Here is a 16,531-nt window from a genome sequence, read left to right on the forward strand (position 1 = left end):
TATCTGTCTTTCAAGTTAGCAGTAATGGCAAGATTTTCCAGCTGTTGTGGACAATTAAGCTGAATTTAACTCTGACCATAGTTTATCTACTAAATTATGAATAATATGCATCCAAAATATAGTATTTTGATTGCCTCAATGTGAAAGCACTCAAGTGTGGTGCAGATCTAGGTAATGCTTTTATAGATTTATTGACTGTGTATTGAGCCAATTGTCACTATAAGTTATGAATTAATGTACCTTATAAAAACATTATTATTTACTGCCTCAGTAAATGTAGTATGTTAATTGTTGCAATGACTCTCTTTTGTCTTGTCAGCGTGGTTGCATCCACTGCCTCGCTCACAACAAGAAGCCCTAACACTGACACGGCTCCCCTCAAAGGCTGAAAAGAGAACCAAAGGACCTTTGTAATAATAAAAAAAAAACATCAACTACTTTTCTTTGTTTTTTTTTAATGAAGCAGAAAATATCACTTGTTTGATACCAAAAAACTGTTACAACAACATGAAAAAAAGTTGTGCTATACTTTCACCATGAAGGAATGTGTGAGTAGTGGGAAGGGATGAGAGGTTTTACTAAAGATCAACTTTTCTGAAGTTCAGTGGAAATACTGCAGCCGCTATCGAAGGACCAATGATCATTGAAAACAACACGGCTGCTTCCGAAATACTGTGAAACACTTTTTTTCATTTGTGTTTGTGCAATATAATACTGTGTGTAGTGAAGTCTTGTACTAGGCTCCTACTGTCTTGGAAGGCTTTCATTCCAAACTGACATAACCTCTGACTGCTGGCATCAATCACATACTACTGAATTTACGTCTTTCACTGAGCATTTTCAAAGGAGTGCCAGAAAAAACATGTTAATATTTTTGGCAAAAACAGATATGTTTTAGAATGAAATCCTTCTCAAGCGTTTCCTCGTATTGTGCAGGTATAATAGTCCAAATTACAAGTGTCATTCTGTTGCAACCAAGTGGGATTTCACAATTCTTCATTCAACAGAAGTGTCCTTTCACAGCATTTTTACATTTTTTTTATACCATCAGTGTCCCTGTTCTCTTCTGGGGTCCTGCAAACTGACTTTCCAGATCTGTTCAGTTCAACATTTTGGGAAATATGCACATTTACTTTAGTCCAGTGGTAACAACTTGGACCTACCAGCCCCTCCAAAACACAAAATAACATGTTATACATTGTTTAACACAATTTATTATCCATGCAAAAACTGAAGTGAAAAAATGATAGTGGAGTTATAAACTGGACTATTTTTGTATCCAGTTTCCTCTACTTGGCTCCCAGCCAAGAAATAGTGTGGCACACAACCCCTGTAAAACAGCCCATTGTCGTTTTTACACATATGAAATATATTTAACAAGGTAAATGTGAATTTGTGTTTAATTTGCTGGTCTGTAGATTTAATTCCTTTCAGACAGAGCCAGGCAGACAGTTTTCCCGCATTTACAATCTCTGTGCTAAGTTAATCAGCTGCTGGATGCATCTTCACATTTCTTTATTTTTTTAATCAATCTTTTCATCCAATTCTCTCCAAGTGAAACATATTTCCCAAAATGTCAAACTAATACTTTCAGCTCACTCTCCTTTCTTAGTCTGTACATGATGACAACCCCCCTCATACTTTGCTTTCTTTCTTGAACATTTTCGGATCTCATCTTCATCATAACACATTCACCAAATAAAAAATGAAGAGCCATTGTCTCAGAGTTCTTGACATCGTTTGTCTTTCTGTAACCATTCAATCTAATGTTATACCACATCATGACTCACTGTTTCCATTCACCTTTTGTTGCTTTTAGGAAAAACAAGTAGAAAAACGCATTATTAAAAACATCCCAAAATCTTCTCAACATGACCTCAGAGCTGTAACTTGAAACCAGAACATATAACAAACAATATAAAATCACCATACAAACACACAATCACACACACAGTACTCCTTAACAATCTCTGATTAAGACAAAAGACACCAGACAAACAAACTACAGCTGATAATAAACGTTTTGTTAATGGTGTGATAATATCCCAAAGTTATTGATTTACAAAAAGTATTGATGAATACAAGTAGACTTTTGTTTTTTAACCAGAGAAAGTTAAAGACAAACTTCTTTTAGCAGATAAAACACTCAACCTTTGCCTTGAAATGATAATAACAGTAGGAAAAACATAATGTTACAAATAAATTAAAATTATCAATATATTACATTAATACAAGCAACTCAAATCAGTTTGAGCTTTTACATTCAAATCAGCTCCTTGTTTGGTTTTACTTTCGCCTCTTTTTTTTTTTCTTCAAATTTCCGAGTCAAAACACAGAGGTTTAATGGAGCACGTAAATTAAAACTACAGGATAAAAAATGAACAAAATGAACCGCAGCCTGACTGAAACCAAATCAATTAAATTAATGAACTGAGTTCCAGGAAAAAGTCAGCCAACAAATACACTCAGATCAGATCAGCTGCTCATTGAAACTACACAGTCATTACTGGCACTAATCTCTACCTCAAAGACCACCAAACCATCAGCTCCATCACCTGAACGTGCTGTCAATTCACTTGATAATATAAAATGGTTGTTAACGTTTTAAACACCCGCACATCATACCATTCAGCATCAGATTCCGATAGATCAAACATCTCAAAATTGGCACGAAAAAAAATGTCAGTTCTTATTAAGTTTTGTTTGAAATTATCAATGCGTGGTCATGTCTCTTTTTTTTTTTTTTTTTTTTTTGCTTGGGGAGTAGGAAAAATATTGACTTTAACCTTTTTATTTAGTGCTGTAAACAGGTTTTGGATTATTGCTAAATTAGCCTGTTTTGTTTGTTTGTTTTCTGCTGGTGAAATCAAATGGAATGGTATTACATTTTTCTTCATTGTGTGCTTCAGACTCCAGCATGACAGAATATTCCCTTCACCTCCAACCTGTAATAACCAGCTATCTCCACATGGGGGCAACAGTGACCATGAAAGGTAAAGACAACAAAGGAACCAGAGGGAGGGTGAGCAGACTGGCTGCAGATCTGCGTCCATGGCCGTTGTTTCTGTTCCACTTGGGCCCATTTTTGTCTCGGCCTCGAGGAGGCTTTCCAGGATTGGAGGCGGGGTTACGTGGCGGTTTGCTGTAGGGCGGAGAGTAAGGCCCGTAACCTGGCCAATCATCATTGTACCTTTCACCTTGATCCCCACCCCCTGAGCCACTGCCCTCTTCACCTGAAACAAGGCAAGAGATTTCCAAATTTATTTGTGAAGTGTAAAAAAGAAAGTGCTGAGGTTAATGAACAAACTCCTTTATGAATTTATACATATATCATTTTTGACTGTCAGGAACACTCACTGTCCATGAAGTCCATGTCCTGTCCGCTCTGAGCATGCCTCAGTTTGTTGGTCACCACCCTCAGTTCCATGATCAGCTGTCTGGTCCTCACATCTGGACGGGCGATGTCCACCTCCACCTCAGGGTTGTTGATCTGGCTGACGAGCCCGTCACCTGTCACATCCGGGAGGTACCTAAGCGTGCACACACACAGGCATGAATGTATATAGTTTATTCTCGCATTAACCATGCTGTTTATAAGGGGAGAAACTTATTCTCCACCATCAAATCGCAGAAATGTAATGAAAGAAACCCATAAAGTAATTGAATTTGGCATGGCAGACTGTATTAGCTTTTCGAATGTGAACAAATCTATGTTTCTTGAGCTGCCTGCTGTTTCCTGACACACAGTGTGGCTCTAAAGATGGTTATGGTTGATCAGCCCCCTACTTTGGTTAGGACTCAAATTTCTCAAGAGCTATCTGATGGATTTGCCTTGACATTCACGGTCCCAGAGGATGAATCCTGATGATTTTGGTCATCGCCTGACTGTCTGCCGCCAGCGGATTTACATTTTTAGAAACTCTCTAAGCAGCTACTGGTTGGATTTATATGAAATGTGGTACAATTGTTGGGGAGTTACTAGTTAATGGTAGCAGCATTATGTAGTTCAATTACCAAATAATAGTAATTGTAATCAGTTACTGAGAAAAACATTGTTAATAAATTATAGTTACTCTTCAAAATATTGGTGATTACAAAGTTGTTGTTTTTTTGTAAAAAGCTTATATGTAAACTATAATATTCATTTTGTTGCTTTATATTTTTCCGATGAGCAGGAATTCCTTATGTCTACGTCTAGACCGGCTCCTTTCATTTGGCAGTATGTACTTCAAAGTTTGAGCATTGTTTTTATTTGTTTCTCTTTTTTTAAATATGCACTGCCTCTCGCCTGCCAATCAAATCAATGTGCATTACTCCAAGCAACCATGCTGAGGCTGTGGCCGTGTTGTCGGACAAGAACACCTTTCACAATTACTCGCCCCGTTTAAAACATTTGTTAGAAAAGTCATCAAAAAGTCATCAATTAGCAAAAAGTAAACAAAAGATTAAGGAACATTACACTGGTAAAGTCATTAGTTAAGTCATTAGTTACATTACTTATTACATTTTTAATAGGATAACTTGTAATCTGTAACCTATTACATTTCAAAAGTAAACTTCCCAAGACTGACAATATTTAATAACTGTGATGCATTCACTTAAATTTGGTGTCATCATCAGGTTAAAACATTTACATTAAAAGCTGCACCGTATTTCCTTAAAACTACAAAACATTTTACTCATGTTTTCTGATAAAAGTTCAAAAAAGTTGTTTTTTTCACTGGTTTACTTAGTGTAAGTATTGTATCCCATTTTAGCAAAGAATAATGATGAGTAATGTGATATGTTTATATTTTTGACTGAGTTATTTATAGCAGTATAAATTGTGATCCCATCACTTGTCTTGCTGATGTCCCACTTTGTTATTAAATCTGTTAAGGTGGGTGTGGATTAATTGGAAGTGTTGGCTAAGGCAGTTGGAATATCAAAGACACCAAATCTGCCGTTATGCAGACAGACTCATTTATCTTTGTATCTCTCACACAACACACAGGACTCCACCGTGTCTCTACACCAGCTCTGATACATGGTGTGTGCTGTATCTGTGTGCATAAAGGCAAACAGACCCACGCAGAGAGCATGTGGGTGACTGGTGGTGGCAAAATTAAATAAACTCAGTTCCATCTGTTGCATCCTTCCACCTCTGCACCATCACTCACTCCTCCTCCTCTGCCTCTACTAACCCCCCCCCCCCCCCCCCCCCCCCCCCTCCCTTCAGCCCTTTGCTCTGATCTTGCTCACCTCCCCCGGGTCTGCCCGTTCCAGCAGCGATCCTCATTAGTGACGTCGGCAGCCATCTTCTCGTCATTGCAGATGGTGTGTGGGAGGGACACCCAGAACTCCCGCATGGGCCGCAGTCGCTCCTTCAGCTCGGTAACCTGTGTGGAGGTGGAAGGAAATTGGTTATGACTCAGACCTGGTTTGAAAGTATCCTTGTTTTGTATGGAAGCTGTAGTGCTGATGAAAAACTGACATGACACTGCTTCGGGGTCAGTGCTTTAACCACACAGCATTTTCTGTTTTATAAATTGATATAAATCCCTACTATCCTCCCCCTCTCTCCTCGGCTCTTGAGTTCATATGTTTTTCAAACACCTTCATCTTGTAAGACCACTCCAGTCACATGGATGATGTCTGGGCTCTGACCGCTGCACTCTTTGATAATAGTTGCTTGTACAAAGCTTGGACTTATTTTGTCCTCTTATTTCTTTCTGCTCAGCTCCTGTGTCTGAATCCTGATGCATGTTTGACATTGTGAATTGCAGTTTCAGATCGTCCTCAAACGTCAACCCAAAGCTGACCCATAGAAAAACATTTCAAATTGATTATATATGAGTATTTTAAAGCTGTGCTAATCAATACCATATCACTCATTGTGTAGTGTAAAAAGTATCATTCATGATTAACCTATAGATATTTTTAACTCATCAGCAGTTTCCTTTAACTTCGCAGAGGGTTTTAGCATCTTTCAGCTCATTGTTTTTACTTCTTTACTTTACTTTAGTGTTTTGTTTCACTCTCTCAGCACTCATTAGGGTCACTTTTAAGTTAAAAAAAAAAAAAAAACTCTAAAAGCCTAATGTATGCTACCTGTCCAGCACCAAACAGCAGATATGCAAAGTCAGTAATTAGCTGGTGAACATCTGCGTGCATTTAAAGCTAACGTATTTGCTCCACTGTTTCTTTCTCACCAGACGGTCCAGGTTTGTGCCTGCAGCAGTGGTGGGTTTCTCTTCAGGTGTGTACGTGCGGAAGGGCCTCCTGTTGCTTCCTGACTCTTTGGGTGAGCGTTTGGACCTTGCTGGAGCTGGCCGGGGGTTTCCGCAACCTTGGAACACCTGAGGTAAACAACAACAAAGCAACACCACTGTAAACAGCTTTGTAATGAGTAATTTTAGGTTTACCACAACCATGCAATAATATAAAGAAATTGGATATTCTTAAACGGATACTGTGTAGCCTCCAGAACATAGCTTGTCATAAAATGTTGAAAATATATATATTTTTTTTATCACACACACTCTCCTTTAACCTGTGTTGTAACCCTCTGCTTCATTTAGCAATTATTTTGTGACCACTATGGCTTCAGAATTCGCGTCCCAAAAGCGACCTTTATTGTTTTCTTTTCTCTCTCTATGAAAACCTCAAAAAGATTATTGTTATTACATTATGATTATTTTTCCCAACAGCCTCTGACAACACCCCGAGATCAGGTGCAAAGCAGTTATTTCTCCTTTTGAGAGAATCAAAGTGTTTTAATCGTGACGCTGTAGGATACAACCATACAGTAATTCAAGGTTCTGTGCTGTTTTTTTTAAGGTCACTTTAATAAAAGCTGAAGAAGGGAGTCAGTGGGGTTTCTGAATCAAAACTTAGCTCCCAGAAAACCAGAGTCTACCCCAAAAAGGTTGCAACTGAAACGTAACAATGAACACTGTTGAAAAGGTTTTCTATAATCTCAATTGTCATCATTTCACAAACTCCGGACACTGGCCTGCTATACTCACACCTCAGCTCAATGGAACATTACACAGACTTTACACAGGGGAGCTGGTAAAGTCTATTTAATGTCCTGTCCAAGTAATTTGGACATTTGCATTCTCACAAACAGCCCCTCTGTGTAATGTCAGGAGAAGTTAAGGGTTGTAGTGCATGTGTGAAAGCATCTTTGATCACCTACAAACCTACAACCCACCTACAAAGCCAGCCTGTAAAGGCCTGTTCCTCAAAGCACTGCCACCACAAACCAGGACCTCTTCTGTTTCAAAGAGGATGTGGGTGTCTCTCTGGTGGATTCACTCCTGGGATGTCTGGCGTGTGTTAATAATCCTTTGAGGCTGTCATGCTCTCTGTGTATAATCCCTGTCAATTTATACTGAATCCTGTCTCATTAAGAAGATTAAAGTTAAAATTAAACACTAATTAAGATTATAGCTTTGATTTATAACAGTGGATTACTGACAGCAGATGATGATTTTAATGCACTCTCAAAGGTTCAGTAAAACGATTTTGTTAAGATTTTGCAAAGGCCACTAAAATGCATCAGTGTTCATTTTATTTTCCTTTTCATGTCCTTATCTCTTTCTTACCTTATTGGAGATGCCAACACTGTTTTCCTGCATGTGCATAATGGCCTCTGACACTTTCACAGAGATGGAGTCGGCTGCAAGCTCCATGTTAAATGGCCCCTCCAACTTCTCCGAAATCTGGTACAGAGCATCTAAAAGAGGAGAAAGCAGGAGACAAAGAGAGAGATGACAGGGGGAAAAGTTTTCTATGATTACAATTGTTCTCATTGTCTGGTAATACATGCAAAGAAAACCTCTCTGTTGGTGGCCTATTGTACACCTTGATAAATGTCAAGATAATAGTTCCCTGTGCCTAGAATCTCTCACTGGCCAACCAGCGAAAAGGGTTTGATTTACATCTCTTAAGGAGGCGTTCAGTATGATCAGGAAGCAAGCCATCATCATATAAAGAGAATTGTGAAAAAGAGAGGAGAATGGTAGTTGGAGAAAAAGCGGTATATGAGGGTAAAATGTGTTTGAGTGCGGTAGACATGGATGGAGGGATGAAAGGTAAGAGGAAGCAGTGCACATGAAAAGAGAAAAGAAATGGAGGGAATGTATGGGTTTGATGAAAGGGGAAAGGAAACACGGGAAGACAGATCAATTGTGAAGGAGCAGAGAGGCATGAATGATTAATGGAGGAGGAATTCATTATGGGAAAAGGAAGTGCAAGTAAATCAGTGACAGACGCAATTAAAAGGATTCTACTTTTAGGTATGCTCAGTTTAATAATGATAATAATTCAAAAAGCTGTCAATTCATTTGGGTGCCGACATTTTTGCTTAAGGATCTAAAATCTTGCTTAAGGATCTCAAATCATTGAAACTTAAGGTTTTGAGATGCGAGCGCTTTAGCCGAAATACTGAAACCAAGAACATAATAAATTTATCATCACTTGACCCTACTCTGTAAACAACAAATCAGCATGTCTCATTACATATTCCCAAAGCCCGCCCCTTCCCCTCACCCACCAATGAAATTGTTCCATTCTGTGTTCAGGTCAGCCTGATTGGCTAAGCACCCCTTCATCACGTTAAGGCACAGGGAGTGGCAGGGCCGCAGGGAGGGCATGCCTCGGCACAGTGGGCAGTACCACTGACGCATCAGGCCACGCACACACTCTGAATCTGCAGTCAACTGAAAAACAATGCAGTGGAGAAGGTAGAATTAATAAGACAGCACAGCATCACCATTATTACTGCCACTAAACAATATGTGTTTGTAGCCACAGTTTGAAAACTTTAAACTTTGATGCTTTGAAAACAAGCCCTGTCTCAGTCTGGGTTTCTTTGGATATGGACTCTTTTTGTGCAGGTTCTATAGGACACTTTTTCTTTGCTCCCATGTTTTAATTTTTCATTTGAAATACTGATAGTTAATCTGATCATTTAATATGGGTAAACAGAACTACTTTGCACTGCCTTAAATGATATGCAGGATTTTTGGATGTAGAGCTATTCAGTAATACACAATATATACAGTTGATTAATAAAATTGTATTTATAATTACATATTAGTTGTTTTTAGAAAATAATATGTTTTAATATGCCATTTTTTTCTATAACAAGCTTGTCATGGCACTTTAGACAGCAGAACAATATTCTTTTGGAAAAAATTTGTTGTCCAAAATGAGTGTGAGGGGATTGTGAATAGGAACCACTCACTTTTGTTGCTTTGTTCACAATATCCCGGCCAGTAGCCAAGCCCTGAGATAGTGCTCTAGCTGCGATGAAAGCCCTGGACACCTGAATAGGAAACCAAAGATAACAGAATGAGATCAGTCCCATATTACAGCATACTGTCATTCTACATAACTAGGCACAGTCACATGGTGAGTCTAAGCTACTGTATGTGTTTCTGGTAGAGTGCATATCAACTGTGTAGACTTTACTGTGTACACACTTGTACACGAAGTTTGCGGGGTACATCCCCAAACGGCTGCAGCTGTTCAGTGTGTTTGCTGACGCACTCCAGGTAGTCCTCACTGAACTGATACTGGGGGTTGACCAGAGAGAAGACCCGCTCCACCAGTCGGGACCAGAAATCGGAGAGAACCTCTTGCAGACTTACACTGCCCCCTGTGGACAAAAGAGTAACTGTTAGCATCTGTCAAAATACAGTTTTTCTTCGCTGAGAAATGAAATTCAATCACCACAAGGTGGACACCCACAATTAGTGTCACCAATTCAGCATCTGACCAAATGTGAAATATGATCGCTATCTCGCCTTGTGTTCCTGAAATTATGGCAATTCGTTCAGACTTCTGAATGGGACGTACATGAGGTCAAAGTGACCTTTGACCACCAAAAATCTAATCAGCGTATTCTTCGGTCAAAGCAAATGTTGGAGCCAAATTTAAAGAAATTCCCTCAAGGCGTTCCTGTGATATCAAGTTCACAAGAATGGGATGAATGGATGGCATAGATGTACGGTCACAGTGACCTTAACCTTTGACCTTTAAATATCAAAATCTATCCTGTTCATGCTTAGGTCAAAGTGAATGTTGGTGCCAAATTTAAAGATATATGTTGTCTGTTTTTTTCCTTCCTTCCTCCCTTTAGGTGTGCTCGGGTGTCAGTACAGTGCGTATGCATCTCTCCCATCTGCAGTCTACTATACAACCTCAAATTAGCCATACATGCTGTTTGGCAGACAAAGACAGGTTGACTAAGCACAAACAGCCTGCAGATGGACTCGACAGTGAGCAGCCGCCACGCCAAAACAGAGCAATCCGGAACAGAAATAGAAACGGTCTGGCATCCGTGGGAATCTGATTCTCTCTCTCTCTCCTTCCAATTTTTTTTGGCATTTGAGGGCGCCTCAAAAGACAATGATGCTTTTTCAGTCCAGAGACTGTGGATTTACCAGAACAGGGAAATGGACTGATAGAAATAGACTAAACCGTCAGTGCAGCAAGGAATTATTACAGCTCCTCACCAGAGTGCTTTATTATCTTTAACCAGACTAACACCAAACAGGTTTTTTTTTTTTTTAAATGTGCAGTTATTTATCCCTCATGGTGGGGCTGGAGGGCAGAGTAGACTACAAAAGCCAGGTGCTGTCCCTGAATAGATGTGTCCTGAAACCGTTTCCTCCATTTGTTTGATGACAGCTAAACCACCAAGAACGCTCCGAAGCTTAAGTGTTTTATAATGTAGATCCAATCCAGCTCCTATCGCCTTTGCAAAGACCGTCTGAATACATTAAACTGAGGCCAGGTGGCTAAAGATGTGATTAAACCAACCAGAATAATATCTGCGGAGCTCCACGAACAGCTCCTGGAAGACGTGTGCGTTCTGAGTGAAGAGCCGGCCGTAGGTCTTGGTAAACATCTGGTTCATGGACTTCTCTGAGAGGTCTATGAGCTCCCTGAAGAACTCTGCACAGAGACAAGAAATGCACAAATTATCATTCACCCACCTTCTTTTCTTCTAATATCTTCGACAGGTTTGTATGTAGGCACTCCATCATGCCCTCCCCTCCCCTGAAGTTTTAACAGTTACATCAGATCCTGCACACTGCTAAATGAGTGTAACGTGTTCTCTATTTAAAATCCATCTTTAAGACTCATCTGCAGTCTCCCACTCCTAAAGCGTCTGTACATGACTCATCACATACATTATATAAAAGTGTGAGGAGGGAGGGGAAAAAAAGGTGATAGCAGTCCACCGCAAGGAGGAGAGGCTGTGCCGAGCTGTGGCTGCTACAAACCTGCAGCCGTATCAACAGAATCTGAGACAACGAGGGAGAAATTCTCTCAGGACGTTCATGAAACTTGTTCAGCTTTCTAAACTCCTAAAGTGGTACTAAGCTAATTCTATACATGAAGGCGAGTTCACAGGCTGGGGTTAGTCCTACTCAGCCTGTGGAAAAAAAGTCTGAGGATCTGATTAACCCTGGTGATGTCATAGTGATGTCATCATGGTTGATTTAGCTTGGGTTAGGAGACTACAGATGTTTAAGAAAAGGTATGCAGTGGTGATGCAAATGTTTAAAAATGTGGGTTTTTACCAGGCAGAAAGAGTCCAGTTAAATGCACTTTTGAGTTGCACTATGGGAAATGTAGTCTCCAGTCTTTCTGTTGATCAAACCTACCAGAGTCAGGATATCTGGGCCTTTGTTGCTACAATTGTGACTGTTATTTTTATAATCAACCTCATGTGACATCATAAAATTTGTGAAATTGCAAAATAAAAATGTATCAAAAATAATTAACATCCACCTGTGATGTGACTTCTGTATCTTGGAGTCAATTTTGTGGCTCAGATATCTCACCATCAGAGTGGAACTGTGCAGTCAGAGGTCCTAAATAAGTTTTTAATCAGCTGTCACTCATTTTTAACTCAGCAGTTGATAAGGGGGAGATAAGGAGAATCAGAGTGTATTTTTTCCTTCCATGGCTTCATTAAGAATACTTGTGTTTCAATCAATTTCAAACTAGATCATGCTACCATTTAAAATCATGATGAATTACTGTACAAGTGTCCGCCTCTTACCATCAAACCTGCGGTGTCTCTGTGTAAAGGTGGTCAAGAGGAACTGGCTGTTGTCCTCGATGCCTTTGAGGAAGTCTCTCTCGCTCTGGAGGGCCAGCGTCTCTTCCATCTGACTGGAGCAGCAGGTGTAGTCCTGAGGACAGAGCCGCAGGTGCTCACCTAAAACCAACATAAAAAAAAAAAACAGGACGGAAGAAGAAACAAGGTAAGGATGGATCACACATGTTTAGATAAAGTATAATTACATGCTTTTGCTTTGAATCTGTACAGTAATCTTGGTTTTGTGAAGCACATTGGGCTTTATTTCTAGCTAGAAAGTTATTATTTATACCACAACGCCGACCAAGGCCTCTTTTCAATAATGTCAGTGGCTCCGTTATCAGGTCAAAGCAGATATTTTTAGTGAGAAAGACCATTCCTGAACTCATCAGTCTGTCCATTCGGGAAATCTTATCAAAGATAACGGTGTGATAGAAAATTGTAATTTCCCTGCATGAATTATTCAGCTTCAATCTGTCTTTCTTTGTCAGCTCAGGTTGGGTCTTTGATATGTCTGAGGTAATGATGTATGCAAACGACAACCAGGAGGAGGAGGAGGAGGAGTGGGGGGGTGTGTGTGTGGTGGGGGGGAATAACACAGCACTCAGAACGTGGAGAAGGTTTGGATTCTTTGTTACAATCCTTTTACATCCAAAATGAATATTGCAGCTGGTAATACAGTTGAAAGTCTCATTCTCAACTCCACCCTGACTGATGTTCCTCTCTGCCTCTTTTGTTCTCGCTGTGTGTCTCACTATTAGCCCTCTCTCATCCCTCTATTTCCATTTCTAAACTGCCTCCCTTCATCCTTCACTCTCCCGGCCATCTGCTCCCCTGGCCCATGGGACAGTGAGCCAAGACTCAGGCAGTGATAGCTCAACACACGCTCAACACACACACACACACACACACACACACACACACACAATCAATTCTGCTGTTGCCTCACACTCAGCTCAATTGCCATGAAATAAAACCTCTGCAAACATACATTTTACTCGCAATTACTTTTAATAGGAGCTCCATGTCTGCCAGGGAGACACGTTCTCTCACTACTAATTTACATGCAAAGCTAAACCTCCAAGAAGTAGACTACACCTTCAGACTCCCACTCACATGGTCAGACATTTTAACAATTTAACATTTCCATCTCGACCCCACTTCCCTTCAACCCCCCCTTCTCCCTCTATCCTATTCCCTCACATAAACTTCAAATTATCCAAAATCCAACTGCTTGTAATCCACATGATATCTTTTCTTTTTGAAGATAAGATTATCTCCAGTGAGCAGAGCCTAGGGGCATATGCAGGGATTTAAACAGTGAGCCAGTAGGCAAAGACTAATTAGGGGCGAGGTTCTTTGTTGCACCGGTGTTGGCAATTTGCTCATCCCCTTAATCATCCTATTTAAACCGCACAGAGGGGAGGAGGGGGCGGGTGTAATTTGTTTTAAACCACACTCTAGTCTTTCTCTTGAGGAAAACGCACCATGATGCTCCTACACTGTCTCTCTGAGAAGTGAGTTTAGAGCCACCTTGTACTTTTCTTGACATCACTTCCAATGACTTGTTGTGTGTCTGGGATCTATGGGACACTTTCCTGCAATATAATATTCCCTTAATGATGTATGCTGTGTCTGTGGTGCTTACTTCGCACTGACCTTAATGTGCATCATGTTAATTTTATCCCTGCTCAGACAAATTAGAGCATGCTGACGCGCCTACATTTCTGCTGCGACATCATGTCTTGAATTTTATTTAGAAATTAGCCCAATATTTCATAATAGATGACGGTGTAACTGTTCTGCATGAGTTCAAAGACTCTAATGGTTTAATTTTTTCATCGCCGCGGGCTGCATGCAGAGTCTTACCGGAGATTTGAGTCATCGGAGCGGTGCCTGTGCTGTACCCCTTCTCCGCATACACCTGCCGGGTGTCAGAGCAGCTCCTCACCGCTGCAGCCACGGGGCTCCAGGTCCACAACAGGGCAGAGACTGCGTAGAGCAGCACCAGCAGCCGGTACCTGTGGAAAGACAGCCGGGTATCCATCCTCACCGCAGGACTCCAAAACAGACACCGGCTGAGGGGGTGGGTTTATCTAAAACCAGACTATGGGTGCAGCAGGCTTATAAATGAATAAATGACTGGCCGGTTTAGATGCACGCAAAAGTAAAAAGAGTAACAGGATCCCAGTCGTTTGAAACAGTCATAGTTTCCCCCGAAAAGTGCGATTAACATCCGGGCTGGGTTTTTACATCTCGCATATGTTTCCACTGGCCGTGTCCACTTAATTTGTCCTTCCTGGGAGATCCGCTGTTGTACGTAAATATAAAGGGAGCGTGAATGAGGCACTCCCGGCGCTCAGCATCATCTGACGCCCAAACTGCGTCAAACTCAAAGGAGGTAGCCAGGGTGATACCGGATAAATAACGGATTTCAAAATAATTTTTGGCAAGTTGAGTTGCATAGTGATAAGGCAATTGAAACGCTGAAATAAAATGTCAACGAAGCACAAGGAAGTATAAGAAGAAAATTGTAATATTCAGAAGAAACAAAAAATTAGAAGTGCTGAATTCCTTTCAACAACAGATCCTTAACTACATAAAGAGCCTCCAATAAAGGTATTGGTACAATACAACAATGTAAAAATACTCAATTACAAGTAAAAATCCGGCATGAAAAACAACTACACAAGTAACAAATAGTGTCAAATGGAAACTCTCAAGTAAAGTTCAAGTACCTCAAAATTGTTGGCTACCTAAGTACAGTTATTGAGTTAACGCACTTTCTTTCTACTACTGATAAACATCTGCTTTGAGCCTCTTAATGTTTTTTGCGTTGTTTGTTTCAGTATTGGTTGGCTATTGTAGGAAAGGAAACAGAATAATATCTGTTCCAAAAAACGTGTTCAAATAGTTTTGCAATTGTAATACATGTTTGTCCTCAAGACTTGCTTTGGTGTAAAAGATATATAATCGTTACCCTGCTTACTTTTTTTTTTCAGTACCCTTAGTCACTACTTAAACGTGATGCACCCTTTTATATACAGTCTGTGGATGCGTCCGACTTTTTAAAACGACAGCAACAGCTTATTGAGCAAAAGCTGACAAGCTAGTTGGATCCAAAATATGAGAATGTCTAAGTATTAAGTGCTCCTGTCTTGCACAATATGCAAATTAAATACTATTTTCAGCCCAAATTTGATTTTGCAGGTGGCACCAACATAAAAAGAAAGAAATGGAAACAGTAATTCCTATAATCATATTTGGAACTAATGTCCAATTGAGAGCTTTGTCTATTTTGTGGTTTAATAACATGGTGAAGCACAGGAATTGGGTATTTTATTTTGAAGGTTCGGTCCAGAAGCAGTGTGTCACCCTCGCTGTTTTGACTGTAATCTTCATAGCCTTTCAAACACAGAACAATGAACCGTGGTGAGGACCAACAGGGGGAGAAAGGGGAGAAGGGCGGGGAGCAGCTGAGACAACTACCTCAGGGTGCTAAAAACTGGACAGAGACACACAGAATGGACAACCTGAAATATTATACACGGATACGACATAGAAACTGATTTTTATTTAAAAAAATAAATAAATATATATATATATATATATATATATATATATATATATATATATATATATATATATATATATATATATATATATATATATATATATATATATATATATATATATATATATAAAATGAGGAAAACTACAAAAAAAAATATCCATAATGACCACTGAGTAACCAGTATACGGAATGACCTATGGGCATCAAGTGACCTTCTGAAAGGACCAATCATGTTCTGGTCCGAGGAGCCGCTTGGCCAATCAGCGTTCAGAATTACGTTTGCGTACTTTTGCGCGCCCTTAATTCTCACCGGTTTACGGAAGAGGCAAGAATTAAGCAAAGGCCCACAAGAAAGGAACACTACCGATTAATAACGTCATTATCAGCCGGTAAAGTGTTATTATTAGTTAGCTAATAGTAGTTATGGATTAGTTTTAGTCGAAGTTGTTAGCTGACTACTGTCTTGAAAGGTTTTTTTTTTTTTTTTTAATAGGGTAAGGATAGGCTACTAAGGGGTTAGCAGCTGTTAGCCGAACAGGATTTCCTTTGCGACCACATTTAGTCCCAACTATGCTCTAATCTGTGAAATGTGTGTTAATTGAGGAATTTAAAATGCAATTCGTTTTAATATTATCGTTATAACCTTTGAATTACTGTCAATGTTACGTAGCTATTTGGTTATTGCTATGATTTAACAAAGTTTTGCTTGTTGTGTAGCTTGCTCATTTTTTTTTTTGGTCTCCTTTCCCACACAGTCGCTCTCTCTGCTTTAAAAAAAAAAAAAAAGTGTGAAGAAACATCCTGCTAACCAGCAATCTGAAGTCCTCTTACATCCCTGTTGCTTCTTTCAGCCA

At 39.8% G+C, this 16,531-nt stretch overlaps 1 protein-coding gene across 1 annotated transcript; it reads right to left on the minus strand.

Annotated features, from left to right (window-relative positions):
- Window positions 1-435: 435 nt before the first annotated feature.
- Window positions 436-14,465, minus strand: gpc2 (glypican 2). Its single transcript, XM_069171064.1, has 11 exons — window positions 13,973-14,465; window positions 12,065-12,223; window positions 10,813-10,947; window positions 9,471-9,646; window positions 9,233-9,313; window positions 8,540-8,705; window positions 7,590-7,720; window positions 6,192-6,338; window positions 5,242-5,378; window positions 3,358-3,530; window positions 436-3,233 (listed from the first exon to the last, which is right to left on the minus strand). Exons 1-11 carry the CDS (start codon window positions 14,148-14,150, stop codon window positions 2,959-2,961), a joined length of 1,758 nt encoding a protein of 585 aa, XP_069027165.1. The 5' UTR covers window positions 14,151-14,465; the 3' UTR covers window positions 436-2,958.
- Between the last annotated feature and the right edge of the window lie 2,066 nt (window positions 14,466-16,531).

Source organism: Embiotoca jacksoni, unplaced genomic scaffold, assembly GCF_022577435.1.
Source record: "Embiotoca jacksoni isolate LCO1_2020_lvr unplaced genomic scaffold, fEmbJac1.0.p SCAF_5, whole genome shotgun sequence".
NCBI classification, from domain to species: domain Eukaryota; kingdom Metazoa; phylum Chordata; class Actinopteri; family Embiotocidae; genus Embiotoca; species Embiotoca jacksoni.

Coding starts and splice junctions, on each gene's coding strand:
- gpc2 (XM_069171064.1), bottom strand. CDS start 14,150: ATGGATACCCGGCTGTCTTTCCACAGGTACCGGCTGCTGGTGCTGCTC. Junction 10,948..12,064: donor GAGACACCGCAGGTTTGATG/GTAAGAGGCGGA, acceptor GTCTCTGTGCAG/AGTTCTTCAGGGAGCTCATA. Junction 6,339..7,589: donor GTGTTGGCATCTCCAATAAG/GTAAGAAAGAGA, acceptor TGTTTACCTCAG/GTGTTCCAAGGTTGCGGAAA.